Below are 17,908 nucleotides of genomic sequence, written 5' to 3' on the forward strand. Positions count from 1 at the left end.
AGCTACACTTACCGACGCACTTGCTTCATCGACTTCAGACTGACATAGCGCTGCATAAAGTTCTGCTGACAACCGATCTGGGAGAGGGACATGAACAGCTGCCCCAGCCAAGCGGAGGTGGTATCCACTCTGACAGTCATGTCGCCCGTGAAGTTCCAAAAGTTGAGTCGTCCTGGGAATAGAAGGATGATGTCTTTAGTGCAAGTGCATGGGGATAGAGGAGCAGGAGCCGCATGTGGAGGCATTCCCTGGAGCCCCACGATTGCCGCACAATGACAGCCAACAACTCAAACTCGAGTGACAAACGCTCCGCCGACACACATTTATTACTGTCGTCATGCGAAGCTGCCATTTCCTCCCCCTCGGATTCGGATGCCGCTGTTTTATGCCACTTTTATCATCATCATTTATGTGCATAATGAGCCGGCGCAGAAACAGGAGCAGGAGCAGCAGAATCGGAGCAACGGCATCCCACAATGGATGCCATTTTAATAGTCATCATTCGTCAGCACTACACACGCACACATCCTGGCAGCTGGCTAATAAGCTGCCATGATCAATCGAAACAAATCCCCAACCAACTGATGGCTTACCATTGTCCCGATTTAGTTCGTAGACCTTCTTGACGCCGCCCGTCGAGATGGTTCCCTGGATGCAGACGGCCACAGTGACAACGAGGATGGTCAATGTCTGGATGACATCCGCGTTGATAGCCGCCTTCAGGCCGCCCTAATGAGTTGGAACAGGGGTGAAAGGGAATTTAAATATTTCCATCATTAAATCGTTGGCATTCCGCACCCCCGACTTACCACAATGGAGAAGAATATGCAAATGATGCCCATGCCCAAGATGGAGGCCCAGTAGGGTATGCCAATCACCGTCGCGAGGGCCACGGTGGGGGTGTACACGGTGATGCCCAGGTTGCAGATCTGTCGCACAATATACGTCGCCGAGGCCAGGCATCTCACTGTGCGGCTCTTGAACCTGGAAAGGGATAAAGGAAAGGATAGGGATGAAAACAGGAGCAGGTGAGTGCAGGCTTTAATTAAGCAGCTCCTCCAGGTGCCTCTTGCACTCTATCCGTTTATATATTTTTATTAAACTTTTAATGTTTGTCCCCAGCTCGGGTGGCGTCCCTTGTTCTTTTTTATTTTTTATATCGCGACACCCCCTTCTTATGATTTACTACCGCTGTAAAGAAGTTATGTGGAATCGGGCACACGGGCGGGTTGAATTTACGACATGGGCGAGAAAAACCTAAGAAAATTGGCGGGTCTGTAACTCGTTTTGATTGTTTTTATAGTTGAGCCGGGCGCTTTTTATGGGCTCGGTTGTAAAAATTTGTGTGTTAATTTGATGAGAAATGTGCGACAAAAAGGGAGACCACTGCTTTGGGGGTCCACCTAATGATCGTTTAGTATGCGTTATGTGGCCATGGTCGAGTGTCCCAAGTGCCCTCGCACACGCAGACTTTAATAAATAAACTAGTTTACGTCCTTAATCCTTTGATTGGCATCCTGAGCTTTAAGTTTTGGGCATGAAGTTGACAGTCCGTTTCGGAACTATTAAATAGTTATGAAGCCGGTAAAGTGAAAATGGAGTAGTGGAAGTTAAAGGCACATAAAATGCTATCACAAAAAATATCTGTTGCGTGGGGTTTTGTTATATTCTTTTTTGAATAATATTTTCAACCAATATCATTAATTTCAGATTAAGGAAATGCTCATTAATTTACTTTCACAGTGACTTTCTTTTATTCAATGAGTTATGGTTGGAGCTGAACCTATTTATAATATTTTTTGTTTAACTTAAAATACATATAACAGATGGCAGCATTAATAATTCGAAATGCAATGCATTACTGTCATTTTTAAGTATTACATAATAAATAATATGATAGTAAGAAGGGTTTTGGGGTTAATATATTGAGTGATTATTTTAACATATTTTGTCATGATAAACTCTTTGACATGTGATAATCTTCATAGAGATTTATTAACTGAGAGCTATCAGAACAGAATGTTATATTAAAATCCTATTGCTCAAACTAATAATACTACATTTTGGTTGAATCTAAGGCCTATATTTGCACTCGCTGTTGAAAGTTCGACTTTATTTGCACTTCCTATTGAAAGTTCTATTTATTGACTGGGTAGATAGTTGCTCTTATATCTTCGCACCGCACTGTGAGTTGTAGTCACAAGTAATTTCTTGTTGAACATCTGGGCTGACTGCATAATCCACTTTTGCCTGCCCCAAACTCTTGGCTCCATTTCCCCCATGCCATTCCGTTCCATTCTCATCCGTCTGCCCGGCCCTGTTTGTCTTTCGGTGTCTCTGCACCGGTCTACGTGTGTGAGATGGCCCACTAAATGATTAATTGCCCTTGGCCAATATTGATCTGAGCAGGTCTGAGTTGGGCTGTCAACGGGCCGTGTCTTGGCCGAGGTCCTGGGCATGGGGCATGAGCGATTGGGGACGCAGGTGTGTTCGGCAAGAGGATTAAATGCATATTTAGTTGGGGGGACGAGATGCAGTGGATTTCATCTTTAATCGCCTTAATGTTCTGGTTATTATAAAACGAAGCCGCAGGCCTCCGCAAAGGAACCCCGTACTGTGTATTAATTAATGATGTTGCACTTTTCCCCATGGGCAAACATCAATTGACATATGTACGTATGGCATGGATGTGGAAAAGGGGGCGTAGAGAGTGGGTAGTTGGAAGTGGGGCCACGCCCCGAGGCTAGCTTTGCATTAAGCGGGCTTAACATATTTACCCGATCGACTTTACATTGTTGGGCGGGGGTTTAAGCGGTTTACATGACAACGCGTCGTATGCTTGATACACATTTTAATTGCGACACAGCTGTGTCTGTGGGCTGGAGGAAAACAATCGGAAAAGTCCACTGCTGCCATAAAAGCCTGGCCAATTTGGCCAAGGACCAAGGACCAAGGACATAGGACATCCATGTATGACAGTCGCTCTTATATGTGTTGATTGAATGGGCGTGGCGATTGGGTGGGATTTTCGGTAAGGCTTGCTTGGTTGGTCAAACATTTATTTAGGCCTTCGCCCGTCCGCCCTCATTGCGTCTCATCTATTTCGTGTTTTCCTTGGGTTTTTCTTGTTTTTCCCAGCACTGTGGACTGAGCTTGTTGTGGAAATTGATAAAGAAATATTATTGTAGGATACAATATCCCACAAGCTCACAAGCTCACACATTCATGCATCCACATATTGTTGCTTGCGGTCAATTTTAGCCTGATATGTCAATTTAATATGATTTATGGGATTTATTGTTTTCGGTTTGCCTTTCATTTCGCCTCCTACTTGGGACGGCGAGTGTTTTTCTACGTTGTCTGATTGTGGCATTTGTTTCTCATTTAGCCTGTTAACATTGTGTTCATCACAATAAGTGCTCGGCCAGTTGTCCTGGCTTAGGATTTCTCGTTTCTGTCTGACTGTCATTTCATCTCGATCCCCATTCCCATCCCGCTCCCAGCTGTGTGTGAGTAATGACCTGGGGCTGTCACCGCCGTCCAGTTGATTGAACGTTGGCCTGGTCCTGGCTTTTGTTTTAGTTTAATTGATTTAACCGGGCAGTGGATCGGCACCTCCCTTTGCCGGCATAATTTACTCGGTTGAGTTGATTAAAGACGTCCTGCGATGCGATTGTCGCTTAATAACTTTAAATGAAATGTAAGTGCCGCAAAGTATGCAATAATTGCTGCAGCCATGCCAGCGGGCAAGCAATTACCAGCAAGGACAGCACTCGCAGCTCCAGGCTCCATCTGCCCATCTCCCCATTTGCCCATCTGCCCTTCCATCAACCAAGCCACCCCATCACCCATTTAACCATCCAGCCAGGCAGGCAGGACAACGTCAATGACCACCATCTCTGGAGGGTATGGTGTGAAAATGGTTTGCCAGCGAATGAGCAGGTCACCCGTCCACCCATCCACCCATCCATTAATTGAACCCATCGCCCTACCGGGTATTCACTTTCCCACTCTGGCCCGACCCCCATTGAAATTGAGTTTAGTCTGCAACTAGGAACCATCATTTATCATATAGCCCAGGCCGCTAAGCCAGTTTTTGGCCAGGCGACAAAGGCATAAATTAATGGCAAATTTAATATGACGAGTGGTCTTGTACAATGGCCACATAATCGCCGTTTAGCCAGCCAATCCCAACCCAAAACACTTGCTCCTCCTCCTCACTTCTTCGGGTATCCCCTGGGAGGGTCGAGTTAAATTTACAATCAAAGGCAATCCAAGCAGAGGTGAAACAGGCAACAGGGGTGACACATTTGATTGCATTAACTGTCATGCATAAATAAACATAATCAGCCATATGAAGTCGGTGTCCTGAGTGCCGTGAATGCGTTAAAAGCCGCCCACAAAAAAAAGGGATAAAGGGAATCGACTTTAATCGACTTCAAGTTAAAAATGGTAAACAAATAAAACTTTTTATTACAAAGAGATTAAGAAATTTGAATAAGAAATACTTAAGAACCTTGAGATTTAAATCGCTTTTAGATGGTTGAGTAAGTTTGAGTTGAAATTTGGGTAAGAACTTTTTTAAAATAGTATTTTATTAAATTAAAATATTTTAATTTGAAAAGTTGATGTCTCTTTTGCTTGGTGCCAATATCCCCTTTATATTTTTTATCCTTTAGGTCATGTGTGTTGCTGCCAAACAACTTTGTTGCCTTTGAATTGCAAATCACGGCCCCACTTTGTAGCGCCGAAAACGTCTTTATTTATGCGTATGCATGTCGTCCTAAAACACCGACCCCTGTGTACTCCTTTTCACACCTCTGATCACAACGTCAACCTGGGTTTTTCCCTGGCTTTTTTCATTTGGTTGTCATTCACTCAGGAGCACTTTGGCACCCTTGTACTCGTAAATAAACCATGGTGGAAGAAGCCGGAATGCATTTTTTCCATTTGCTAAGTGCCAACAACTGTTCGCATTGATCTCTCCCGCTTTTCTGGCACACAAGCTTGATATCAATTTATTTACATGTAATTGCCACCCCAAAATCACCAGTATGAATTATCCGGGACGAACAAAGCCGAACTTTGCTTGACCATTGAACTCGATGGGGGCCAGATAGCAAATCTCTGTGAGCTGGCTAACACTTGAGTTGGCACCGAGTCAAGGGTCATGCCCCCGCCCCTTGCAATCCACCCAGTCCACCTACTCATCCTACTCCTCATCCGCCTCCTCCTCGGATTTGAGTGGCAGACATCACTTGCGACAGGCGACTGACAAGTGAGAGAATCCACGACTTTTGGGCGGGTGTGTGCGTGTGTGCCTGGGATGTCTTGGGTTTTTTGTTTCGCAAGTTTTTTGGGGTGGAGATCCTTGATGCCTGATGCCAGTGACAGGCAACAACACGCGCTATTTATAAACATTATGGCACAAACGAATTGTCATACAATTTGTCAACAGCCTCAGACCGAGTGGCTTCTTTGATGGTGCTTCCTTTTTCCTTTACTGCTTTCACTTGGGTTTTTTTTGGTTTCCATACCCGGTAATCGTGGGACTCAGGGGTATATTGTATTGTTGGGATTGTGTATAACTTAAAAAAGGAAGTGTTTCGTCCGGTAATCGATGGATTCAGGGGTTACGATATACCGTATGTAAACATAGGTAGGAAGTGATTCGACATGTTCTTGTTATGTACACTGTACGTGTGGCAACAGAGAACAGGCAGAGCTATTTTCTAGGACTGCTTAATGATCAGTCGAATCCATAAGGACCCATCGAGGACCAAATGGCTATGGTATACAAATAATGTACACTTTACGTGTGGCGGCAGGAACAAGCAGAGGTCTTTTCTATGACTGCTGAAATGATCACACGCAACAATATGAACACTTAGATGTCTGAATGGCTCGGTTATACAAAATAAGAATTCTCTTTTGTTAGGGTATGCAAAGTCTAATCAATCAATGGGTATCTTTCAGCCCTGTCACCCAAGCATATCATCTTTCATGTTTGGTATTGTACTCGTGTTGCCAACGTCAAGGCTTTTGTCTTTCACCCATTTTTTTTGTTGTCTGAAACTTGCTTTATTTGGCCTGGTTGGAAGCCAAGTGGCTTTTGCCAATTTGTAGCATATTCACTTATCGGCCTCTGTGTGTTTGCCCTAGACCCCATTTCCATTTCCATTTCCCACTGCCAGTCCAGGGGCTGAGCCTATTTTGATGAAGTTGTATGCATAAACATGTCGCGGGGCGCCAGTTGCGATGACAAGCGACAATGAGGCATCCAAATGTTGTGGGGCCCAACTTTTTGGGGCAACATTTGGCCATGTTGCTTCTCCTCAACCCTTTCCGGATGCCTCGCCTTTGTTTCCCTTCGCCTGCTTTCTTTATTTCTCCGCCTCGGGGCAAAGCCAATTGACTAAGATTGATGAAGTAGCTCGTCTCGTTGGCTCTTCAATTAGTTTGAGTGTAAAGCCGAGTAAAATGAACATTTATAAAATGGAATTTTTCCGAAAACTAACTTATCAGTCATTGATGTGGTCATTAATTTAAATAGGTTTTAAAAGGTATAGAAAAATAATATTGAATTGTATAATAAAAATGTATTGGTGATTTCACGAGTCATTGATTTAATTTAAAAGTAATTTGTTTGTCAATTCTTTGTTACGTTATCTCAAAAGATATACAATTTAAAGATTGATTAGGTAACCCTAATAGTTTTACGAATTTTTGAAAATATTTTAATTCCTCTTCCATAAATCTGTTCAAATATTCCAAGCCTTGGGATTAATGAAATAAATAGAACTAGTAAAAAGAAGTACCATGTACATTAGTCATTCATCCATCGACTTTATCATTAATTTCTCTAATTTCTCCCCTTACTAGTTCTTCTTGTATTTCAGTTTGCTTATGCTAATTTACAAATCACCGTCAGTTCTTCAAGCAAACATTTAAATAATTGTCAATTCTGCACAGCTTTCACTTTACTCAGTTTGCCAACGTCCAGTTCCTCCTATATAAAACCCCCTGGGAAAACCCCCGAAAATGTTGTCAATGTGCGGCACATGCCAATTAAATTTCAATCAAATTATGCTCCGCCCACGAATGCCACACCCCCCGTCGCTTTTTGCCTTGTCAGTTTTTGCAATTAATTGAATTCTGTTGTCGAAACTGCAAAACATTTGATAACAAATTTGTTAACTAATTTCGAACTTAAAAAACAATTAGGCCCACGAGGCGACAACTTGCGACAGATGGAAATGAAAGTGGAGGGCAGGAGAGCAGACAGACACACTGACGACAACTGGACGATAGCATCCGAGAGACTAAGTCCAAAACTGTGTCTCCAAGTTGGACTTTTGGAGTTGCTATCCTCGGCGGGGCAAGGACAAATCTATAGATTACTTGCTCTGCCGGCTTGGCTTTTGTTTGGCCATTTGTTAGCCGCCCATTGTTGTTGTCCCTGCTGTTGGTTCGTTTTTTGTGTAAAATGTAATTCAAATTTATTTAGCAAAGCAGCAACTTGTGCCTGAGCAAAAGCAGAACCTGAGCTGAGCTGAACTGAGCCCTTGGCGCTTTTCTGTTTAGTTTCATTTGGCCACCTTAATGAAGAATAAAATTGTGTGCGCTCCGGCGATAAGATGGGCGACACAAACCCCATGGACACCAGTCGCTGCGACGCATTTGGCGAAATTAAAATGAATGTTTAAATAACAATTTTCCCGTTGCCAGCCGGTTCGCTTCGCTTCGTGCTAATTAAACGATGTGCCGCTCCTCTGGGGAGTGACTTTCCTATGAACTGGAACTGCGTGGCAACTGGACTCACCTGAGATCGATGTACTGATAGACGGAGGTGATGCCCAGATTAAAGTAGACGGGTACGAACATGAAGCAGACGATGGGATAGGCGCTCATCATGCCGTAGATTATCTCCCACATGGCTGAGCCGCGGTAGTACAACTCACTGGGATAGCCTGTAAAATGTAATTATAATAGTCAGAACTGGAGCTACAGATCAAGTTTTTGGATAAGTTTGGGAAGTGCCAGCTGAATTACTAGGGTTTTGTATTCTAAAAGTTATAATATGTGTCTAAAAGTATGCAACAATAAATTTAGAAGTCAGAAGTACAACGAATTTCTTAAAAAAAAACGACTATTCCTCACTCACTGCATACTTTCAGCCACCTAAAATTACTTATAAAGGGATACCACATTAATCACTAGGGTTTTGTTCTCATTTTAAGTTCCTAAAAGTAAGCAAAGAACTTCTAAATGCATACTTCTAAATGCATACTTCTAAATGCATACTTTTATACACCTAAATTATATTTAAAAAGTAATTTAAAAAGCCTAGGAATTTGTGTGACATCCCCGATAAAATTGATTTCATTGATTAAATCTTAAAATATCCCTAAAACTCACCCAGCACAGATCTAACGCCCAAGGTTCCTCGGGCTATAGAAATCATCACTGCCACGATTGAAACTCCTCCGGTGGCAAAAACATAATCGGCCTTGCTGCGCTCTTTCTTTTTGCCAAAAATGCGTTTCCACAGCGGCCCCAAAACGGTGAGGGCTATAAACAGTACAAACATCAGATAATCCCAGCCCATAGTACTCAGGTCCTTGGCCATGTTGCTGTTGCTGTTGCTTCTGCTCCTGCTGGAAATGAATGAAAAAAACAGAAAAGGCAAGAAATGAGAATCAAAATTCAAGTTGGTCACCGGCACAAAAAACAAACACAATCTTTTCAACTTTGGGGGGGCTTTTAGGTGAGATGTGAGCTGGATAAAACGTTTTCCAGCACAGTTGAGCATGTGCATGTTAGTCACGCCTGGTGGACATAATGCCAACTGAGCGCTCCGTGGCTCGGCGGCCCCGTTGTCGAGCAGGAAACTTGACAACATTGTTGCATATCCGCAGGCTATATGGTGTGGGAGGGCTGTGGTTGCCTGCACCCATCATAACACTTGCATCCACCCACCCCCAGTCACCACCTCCTCCAGGACAACCCACTGAACCTCTCCAGATAGGGCCGAGCCAAATGAGCGGCAAAAAGCGGCAGCTATACAAAACTTACAGAGGGCAAAAAGTCCCTAAGAGAAACAATAATCAACTACTTTTTGGTGAAGGAATCATAAACTCTTAGTAAAGTCAATAAAATGGAAAGTTATGTATAGAAGAATGCATGTTTTACAGTATTCTATATTAGGTGTATTTAACACTTGAGTCTTTTTATAAAGTCCAAAAGTCATCTTTAAATAAAAAAGTCATCTTTATAATTATAATTGTACTTGGGAAATCTTAAAAAAAGTCATCTTTATAATTATAATTGTACTTGGGGAAATCTTTAAAAAAAATGTATTATAGGGTATAGCACTTTATTTATGATTTAATACATTAAAGTATAGGTATTTTTGAAACACTAGAGACTTCTCATAAAGTCTTAAGTCCTCTATATAGAAATTATAAATGTGATTATTATTCACACGAAGTTTTTATAAAATATTTATGAATTCGTAACTAACAATTTATTGTTCTCTGTGCATTGTAGGAAAATGTGGCTCGTTGTTTGAATTTATGAACTTCGCCCCACATGCTGACATCTGTATGCACGTCCCGTCATAAGGACATTCTACTGTACTTCAGTTTCTGTCAGCATGGAGTGGGGCAAAATCAGAGGAGGACGAGTTCAGCTTAAGTGCGACTTTGGCGGCGACTTTGTGTTTTTATAGCTGAGCCAAGCTGTTGAGCTGCCCTGTGATTCGGGGGCCAGGCGACCCCAAGAAGTGGCATAACCCAGCTTAGGATTTTCTCCTTCACCTGAAACTGTCGTAAAGCAGAGACTTCTTGCTTTATGAGTATGTTACAACTTCAAAGGGGTCAGACAAGAGAATCTCACAAAAGGGGAAGAATAATTGGAACTAATGTTTCATTGGTTTTTGTGCATAAGCTTGTACTTTTTTATAGCAGATACTTCAGATAGCAGAGCTTTGAGCAAGTATCTTTCGATTTTATGATACTTTGTCATCCCCTTAGTAAGTCTCAAATCTGATATAAAGCTTTCTTGATTGTCTTATGTTCCCTGAAATAGAAAGTTTTATAAGCAATCCGCAAGTCATAAAAACTGTATTCTGAGAAATACACATTGAAATTAATTGACAATCTGATTGACAGTATTAAACCGATGTTAATGTGTACCCATTTCCCTAGAAAACGAGTTTAAATATTTGCTTAAGCCCAATAAATGTGCAAGTCACTTGTACTTTTGTACCCCTGAAAGTTCCCACACGATTCACATGCTTAAAAATAATTGATCATTTGTGCAAAGATGACTATTTGCCCCTGGCAGTCCCACATTACCCGAGCTGGTCAACTGTTTCTGAAGGAAGTTGCCCAGTCATTCGGTCATTCGTTTTTTGGCTGACCAACTGGCCAACTAATTGACAACATTTAGCATGCAGTTTCGCCCTACCCGCTGCGTAGCCCCCCATTTGGCATCACTTTGGCTTTTATCTGACATGCTGTCTGGCTTTTGTTTTGCCTGGCTCTGTCAAAACTATTAGTCATGTTGTTTTTAGTCGAGCTTAGCTTTGTTTAAAGCACAGCTGCCGTGTCACTCGCCTGACATCCGCAGCAGCAGGCTCCTGGCCAGCTCCCTCTCATCTTTGTCCTTTCGCTTTTTTGGCCAAGTGATAAGCCGGGGGACAAAGGACTGGCGACTGGAGACGGAACACGGGAGACAAGGGACAGGAGCCAGGAGCCAGGAGTCAAGGCGGACAGCTCCAAGGGTCAGGTCGGTGGGTCGGTGGCATTGTGCGTGCTAGCTTGTGTGCAAAACGTTATTTTCTGCTTGCTGGGTTTAAGCAAATTATCCGTAATCCATACGAAGTGCCACCTGCACTCCACTTGAACGTCCACGAGTGCATAAAAAATATGTGTCAAACTTTCAGAGCTTTGATAAATGTCTTGAATATTTTAAGTACTCTCAGATGTTCTCGGTATTTCTTTAATTTGTTGAAATTTTCATCCAATGCTTTTCAGAAACATTCTCAAAGCAAGTGGACTTGTGTCAGAAATAAAGAAATATAAATCGATTTTACTAGGATGTTCTATGTTAAACTGAGATTTACAATGAATTCCTTTTTAGTAAATTAATATAAAATATATTTTATATAATAATATAATATTTTATAATTTATAAAATACGATTCTATTTAAGTAAATTTCGCTGTGCGTTGATTTTTGTTTCTAGTTGATCAAAAACCATGGTGTTTTAAAAAAAATTTAGGTTTCATTTATATTCCTCATCGATTTCTTCGTATAAATATTTAAAATGTATTTGTCTGATACAAATCATTATTTTTTTAAAGAACTATCCTTAAATTTAATTTATATTCACAATCAATTTCTTCATAGATTTCTTTCAAGTGTACCTGCTGTTTTGTTTGATGTGCGAATGTGGCCACAAAATGTCCAATAGACGGCGACGACAATTTGCGAACATTTGCATCAAATATGTATGTAAAATCCTTTCCGAAAAAAAGGGACGAGCGGAGGTGGAATAGTGGGACTGGCAGGCGGAAGGACGAAGGACTACGAACTAAGCTACACGTATGCATAAGTTAGTAGGGCGTGGCTACCGCCCCTTCCGGATCAAGCTGCCACTTGAAACTTTCGCCCGGCGCTCACACAATAAAAGTGACTGCCAAGATGGGCCAGGATTTCGGTGGCAGGATGCTGCTGCTGCTGCCGCCGCCATATTCTGCCACATGCAGTTAATATTCATGCAGTTTTTTGAAAAATTATACAAAAGTTGGCGACATGTGTGTGGGCAGACGAGTGTGTGTGCTTAAAGGAGTCTTCGATGCCAGGCATCATAAATTATAAAGCAGCTTGAAGGAGCGACAAAAGCAACAACGAGCCGCTGACGTGTCTCGAGTCCTGGCAAGAGGAGAAAGGAGAAAGCAGGGTGGAGAAAGTCGAAGCACGTGTGTTGGTCCTGCCTGCCAGCCTGGCTGCCGCTGACAGCCACAATGGAAAGTTATTAAAAATAAAAAGCCGGCAAAACTGAAGCCCGCGTAAGCGCTCGACTTAACTTGCTTGCCGAGGAGAAATTTATGACACTCATGAAATATTCAGCATATTTCCTCGGCCAGAGCCGAAAATCTGCCACGATAATGCGCCAAGATCGTCGGACAATGAAACGCATATCAAAAACACATTTGCCATCGAGAAGAAGGGAGATGGCAGCTGGGAGCTGGGGAAAAAAATGCAAAAATTGCAAGCGCCAGAATGGCAAATAAAATAAAAGCCTGAGCTGAACTTAATTTGCCATTTAATGGCCTGCAGGGCCCCGCCAGCTGACAAATTGAAAATGTAATTTAGCCAGAGTGCATTCCCGACATTGGCCAGCGGCCAACAAACACGGGGGAGGGCTGTGTTTTTCCGGCTTTCCCCATTTTTCCGCCCTTTGGCGGCGCAGAACATATGAAAAACTTTCGTTTTCCGCTACCTTGGCTGCCCTGCTACCTTGCTACCTTGCATGACCTGGCTTTAAGGAGTGGCCCCTCACGAAGGCTGATCATCCTGGGGCAGCCGGAATGGCAGTGGATAATTATGGTAATGCCGTGGAAATTACACTACATTGTTGCATATATGGCACTACTATGCACTCAATTTAAACGCCACTTCAGATGAGTTTATGCGTTTGGCTGGGGTGCCACACAAAGTTGCATGCGTTTCATGGCAATTCTCGAAAGTTTCCTCAGTTCGCTGCATTTGCTAATTAATGGCACTGGCAAAGTCGGATACGCAACTCTTCGAGGGGCACTGGCAAATGAGAAAGGGGTGTGCCAATCAAACTTTTATTTGACAGATTTCTCAGGCTGGGGATGCAACTTCCGCGGGAATGCAAAGTGCAAAATGTTGTCCCCATTTCAGGAATCTTCAGCGCTTTTAACTGCCTTCTTTTTTCGACCATACCCTCTTGCCAATTGGCTTTTCGCCCCAAAACTGGTTAGCTGTCTTTATTCATTTACATTACTTTTGTCGTGGATGCACTATGAAAATCTAAAACAACAATTTATTTAAGCCTGATATGATAGCAAAATTATAAACATTACCTTATGGTAACATTGGAACTTTTAAAAAATCTATTATATTAAGTATTAGGACTTGTAATAATTGATTAATATTTATGTTTTTGAAGAAACTATACAAAAAACTTTTAAAAGAATTTTGTATTACAATTGCCTCCCAGATATTATGAAGTTTACCTCCAAAGGTCTTTTAAAACATTTTTAGAATTTACAATTATATTTTGGCGAGTGCATTTCTAGGGAATTGCAGTTAAGTCAAGTGACTGCAACTCACTTTTTGTTCTACGTTTTACGCTACTTTTTTTTTGTTTTCTGTTGGTTTTGCGCTGGCAAACTTTGGCCGGTTCATCTTCTTCATTTTTGCTGCTCGGCTGCTAAAAGTTGTTAAATACAAAAGTTTGCCACTTAATACCAGTTCGAGTAATGAAATACAAGTCAAGCTGTAAGCAGCGATCCCGGTTCCCAGTTCCCCGTAACAATCCTTCCAGCAAATTGAAGTTGAAGCATGCGGTTGGCAAACTTCTTCCTGCCATTTGCCAACATGCAACTGTTTTTCGACCAATCCTGCCCAGCTACCAGGCCACCCAGCCACCTAGCCACCCACTCGACCATTTTCTCTCCAGGGGCCAAGACCAACTCGATTGCATTTGGCAATTGTTTGTTTAGCTTTAAGCGCCCGACGCTTTACACATGTTCTCTTCCCCCCGGGGCCGTCGACCCCAAGAATTCTGTGCAAAAGTTTAGTTTGATTTCCTTTCGACCACGTTCGCCTTGGCCAGGCTTAATGAGAAAAGTCATTGGGGGCGTGGCAGGGGGCGAATGGGCCACGCCCATGTGCGGTCGGTCCTCCACTTTCCCATTGGATAGCCCAGGTCAAAGTCATTTATCAAAAGATGCCCGAAAAATAAATACTCGACTTAAGTTGCCTCTTATTTATCGCTCGCTGACTGTTTGTTGCCAACAGAAAATAATGTCAATTTTTCAACTAGCCCTGGATGGGGTTAAACTTTCAATTGCGATCATTTATAACGAGTGGTGCTCGGCCGGCGAAGGAATGAAATGCTCCTTCCTATCCCTCCTTTCGCCCTCGGAAAACATAATTTTCCGCGGACATTTTTATAATTTATTTTCGGCATGACTTTGCCAAAATGTAGCCTTAGCAGAAAAGCAAAAAAAAAGAAAGGAAAAGGAATCAAGGCAAGCAGGAAAATAAGTTCCTCGCACTTTGTAAATTTCGCGAAAGTTTCAACAAAAGTGACAATTGCAACTTGTTGTTGCCTGTCATTGTGGCCCTGTCGCATTTCGGACGTGAAGTAAAGCAAAACTTTCCGCGTTACAAGTTGTCCTGTCAAACAATTAGGCAGGCTTCTTTTCACGTACACAGAGGGGAAAAGGCAGGAATATTGGGTATAAATCGTGATCTGGTTTCTTAAACCTCCTAATTTCATTACTTATCAGAGAAAAAATTATAAGCCTATTCTGTATTTTTATAAAAAAATGTATACCTATAAGACAGGCTCAACAGCATTCGTTTATAAAGTGGTGATTTTATTAGAACCTACCCATACCTATAGTTGTTCCTCATTTGAATCTTTGATCTATTCTTCGATTTTGTAATGTCTGTCAATACTTGATATTTTAAATTCACAATACCTACGGGGACTGTTTTAATCTGTGTTATAATGATTGATTTCACCAATGACTGTCAATACTTGATATACGGATTGGACAACGAGGATTATTATGAAGATTGATTTATATATTCAATCATTTCAATATTCATTGATTTCATTAAAGACTGTCAGAACTTGAAATACGGATTTAACAATGAGAATAATCTATGAAGATTGTTTTAAGTATTTATTGATTTTTCAATGACTGTCAATACTGGTATTTAAGTTTTACAATAATTGATTGATCTTTTCAATGACTCAATACTTGATATACGGACTTAACAACGACGATATAAGGATTGTTTTAAATATTCTTGGACTTTTCCAATGCCTGTCTATGCTTGATACATGAATTAAAGGGCTTGAATTTATAGGATCAAAAAGAGCTACCTAATTTTTAGTAATAGGGTGTCTATTTTTCTCTGTGCAGCTATTTTTGCTGGACCTTGGCCGCAGCTTAAGCAATTTGCTGGTCTCTAAAAAGTATGCTACAAAAGGCGCGGAGATGCGAAAGGAAGCGCATTAAAGAGGCGGTTGGTCGGGCGGTCATCAGCCACTTGCCAGTCGCCACATGCTGTTAATTTGATCAACATCAGCCCGGAGCCGGAGGAGGACCAGGACCAGGAGCCGCTGGAGGAGCGGCGACTTCATCCCGGCAATTTAGTGGTCAACCCCCAGCGGCCGGGCATCTAGGACAGCCGGCTAATGCTCGGGTTTTGCGTTGCAAGTCGCAAGCGTGCACAACTAATTTCCCGTTGTCGCCACTTTCATGTCCAGCAGCCAGAGCACTCGACACCATCGAGTGCCACTGCTAGGAAAAGCTGTTTTCCTCCCTCTTTTCCTTTTTTTTTTTTTACACTTTTCCTCGCACTTTTCCCTGCGCCACTGGTGTGCCCTAACAAAGTTTTCATTACGCGTGCTGGAAGCGAAGCGAAGTCCTCCCGCTGACATCTCGATTCCCCTGGACACCCCAACAAACTTCTCTGTGTGTCTCCAGTTTCCAGCAGTTTTCCCCAGTTTTCCCCACTTTCACCTGATGTGGGGGAAAACAATGGGCTGCGGTTTCTTTTCATTTTGGTTTCTCAGTTATTTTTTCTGTGCTCGCATTTTACAAATAATTGGGTTAGTTAGTCTCCGGGTGCAGTGTCTGTTAGCCTTTTTTCGCACTCTCCAACACCTCCGACTCCTGGCCATTATCTCATTGCGGTGGCCACTGACCACCTGTGGCTATGTGAAGTATCTCACAGAAAGAGTCCTTCCATTACAATGTGGGGCAGTCAGAAAAGTGGTAAATCATTCTATGTTTTAATCGACTTCTATTTGTTCAAATTCAGATTTTTAAAATAAACTAATTATTAGGAATAAGCCTAACTATTAACATTTGCTGTTTATTTAACATTATGCATATTTATGCCTTTTTAAGTTATTAAAATTGCAAATATAAATAAGGGAAAAATCTAAATTGAAATTTCCCATTAATATATGCGCAAGAAAAACATTTTATCACTATTTATTCACCCCTTTCTGGTTAATTTTTTTCATATTTAATTTCTTGTTTGAATAATTGCATACAAATTGATTTTGTTATCTTTTTTATGCGGCAAACACATTTTATTATGTACATAAGTTCATTAGTTTTAATTAGTTTTCTCTTTTGACCGCCTATAGAAGTATTTTTCTGCTCTTTCCTAGAATCGTTTGGCAAAACTTTAATTTCCCCCTAGACCATCGCTCAGAAAATAAACCAGACAGCATTCCTCAGCTGCGACCTGCCAATGTAAGTGACCCACCGGGGGAATCCTTTCGGGCACATAAATTTGCATTCAAGTGGCTCCTGACAGGGGCTAAACAAACAACAATTTGTCTTGTATTTCGCTCTTAGCCCGAAACGAAAACGAAAAGCCACTAATCATCGTTTAAAAAGCTGCCACTTGACATCCAGCCAGCACCTGTCCAGCTAATTGAACTAATGAAGCGCTTTTGCCCCGTCCAGCTACCAAGTTCCCTATCTCCCTGGCTTCTTCATATATATATATATATGTATCCCCGTACCATCCACTCGACCTGTGAGATTGTGGAAATTAAAAAGCTTGTTTGGGCCCTCTTTGCTGGCACAAAGGCTTTTGATAATAAATTAGACTGGCTACATTTTTGTCACCATGGAAATGTCACAAATGGATATTTATGGCTGCACCGCCTATCTCCATCTGGCAAACTATTACTACCTTTGGCAGGAGTGGGGTCTTTATATTCCCCCATTTATTGGCCACGTGCTGGTGATTTGTTCAAGTGACCGGCTATCATCGGGGAGGCTCTTTATGTCCGGTCGGGGACATAAGGCCGTTGTCCGGCCTGGTTAATTACGTATTTATGTAATGAGTGTGCATATGGCAATACACATTTTAATTATTCATTGATGTTTGCTTTAATGTGTCCTTCAATTGTTGACCGATTGTGTGTTGGCTTTGGGAATTGCATTGCATAATTTAAGAGTTTGTAGTTCCGCAGGGCAGTTGCCCTTTTTTTAAATGCAATTTAAGTTCACTTGGGTGTAAAATTAAATTTAGAAAATTTACTTTTATTGGAAACAGGTTTTATGATTTTAAATTATTTATTTTTTTGCTATTATTTTTATTATGAAATATTTTGAAAAATATGTTAAACCAGTTTTTAAAGTAGGTTGATTGCTTGAAGTACTTTTATTTATTAGCTCTTAATCTTAATTTTCTTTCATGGTTACCTAATTTATTGGCCAAATTCCTCCCAGAATTTGTTCCACAATTTATGCGCAATTTCTTGGCAAAATAGAGCCTGAATATTATGTTTGTGCAATTAAGATGGGGAAAACTAAAGTATGCCATGGACTTTTTGCCCGTTGCTGTTGCTTTTTGGATTTTCAATTAACTCGGATAAACCTGGCTTGTAGCCCGATCTTTGATGGCCAATGTCAGTTATTAAAACTTAAATTCACTTACAGTGGTCGGCATATGTATTTTGACAAAATAAAAGTTAAGTATACTCATAACTTGAATTTACTTCTTGTAAACTATAGGCATCAATGGAAAGGTAATTTCAATGCCGTTTGAATGATACAATACATTTCTTTACCCATTCAGTACTTATTGAAAAGGACAAATTT

The 17,908-nt window shown here is 41.5% G+C and overlaps 2 protein-coding genes across 9 annotated transcripts in view; both read right to left on the reverse strand.

The window, feature by feature from the left end:
* Positions 1-17,908, reverse strand: part of LOC108014881 (uncharacterized) — a 67,923-nt gene that overhangs the window by 36,749 nt on the left and 13,266 nt on the right. Inside the window, exon 1 of one of the 2 annotated variants that reach the window (XM_036816672.3) lies at positions 12,525-12,528. The exons of the other annotated variant lie outside the window; for it this stretch is intronic. The gene's annotated coding sequence lies outside the window, so the exon portion shown is untranslated. Of the gene's footprint in view, positions 1-12,524; positions 12,529-17,908 lie in introns of those variants that run through there. 2 annotated transcript variants of the gene reach the window in all.
* LOC108014436 (sodium-coupled monocarboxylate transporter 1) overlaps positions 1-17,908 on the reverse strand; it is a 40,009-nt gene that overhangs the window by 1,723 nt on the left and 20,378 nt on the right. For 4 of the 7 annotated variants that reach the window (XM_065865660.2, XM_065865661.2, XM_070996678.1 and 1 more), the window contains 5 exons: positions 8,419-8,657; positions 7,823-7,970; positions 810-984; positions 594-729; positions 13-172 (listed from right to left, as the gene is read on the reverse strand). In XM_065865660.2, the coding sequence (XP_065721732.2) occupies positions 13-172; positions 594-729; positions 810-984; positions 7,823-7,970; positions 8,419-8,629 (830 nt within the window). In that variant the 5' untranslated portion in view covers positions 8,630-8,657. The remainder of the gene's footprint in view (positions 1-12; positions 173-593; positions 730-809; positions 985-7,822; positions 7,971-8,418; positions 8,658-17,908) is intronic. The other 3 variants (XM_065865662.2, XM_065865663.2, XM_036817010.3) reach the window with 1 other exon arrangement.

The sequence above is a fragment of the Drosophila suzukii genome, chromosome 3 (assembly GCF_043229965.1).
Source record: "Drosophila suzukii chromosome 3, CBGP_Dsuzu_IsoJpt1.0, whole genome shotgun sequence".
Classification (NCBI taxonomy): Eukaryota; Metazoa; Arthropoda; class Insecta; order Diptera; family Drosophilidae; genus Drosophila; species Drosophila suzukii.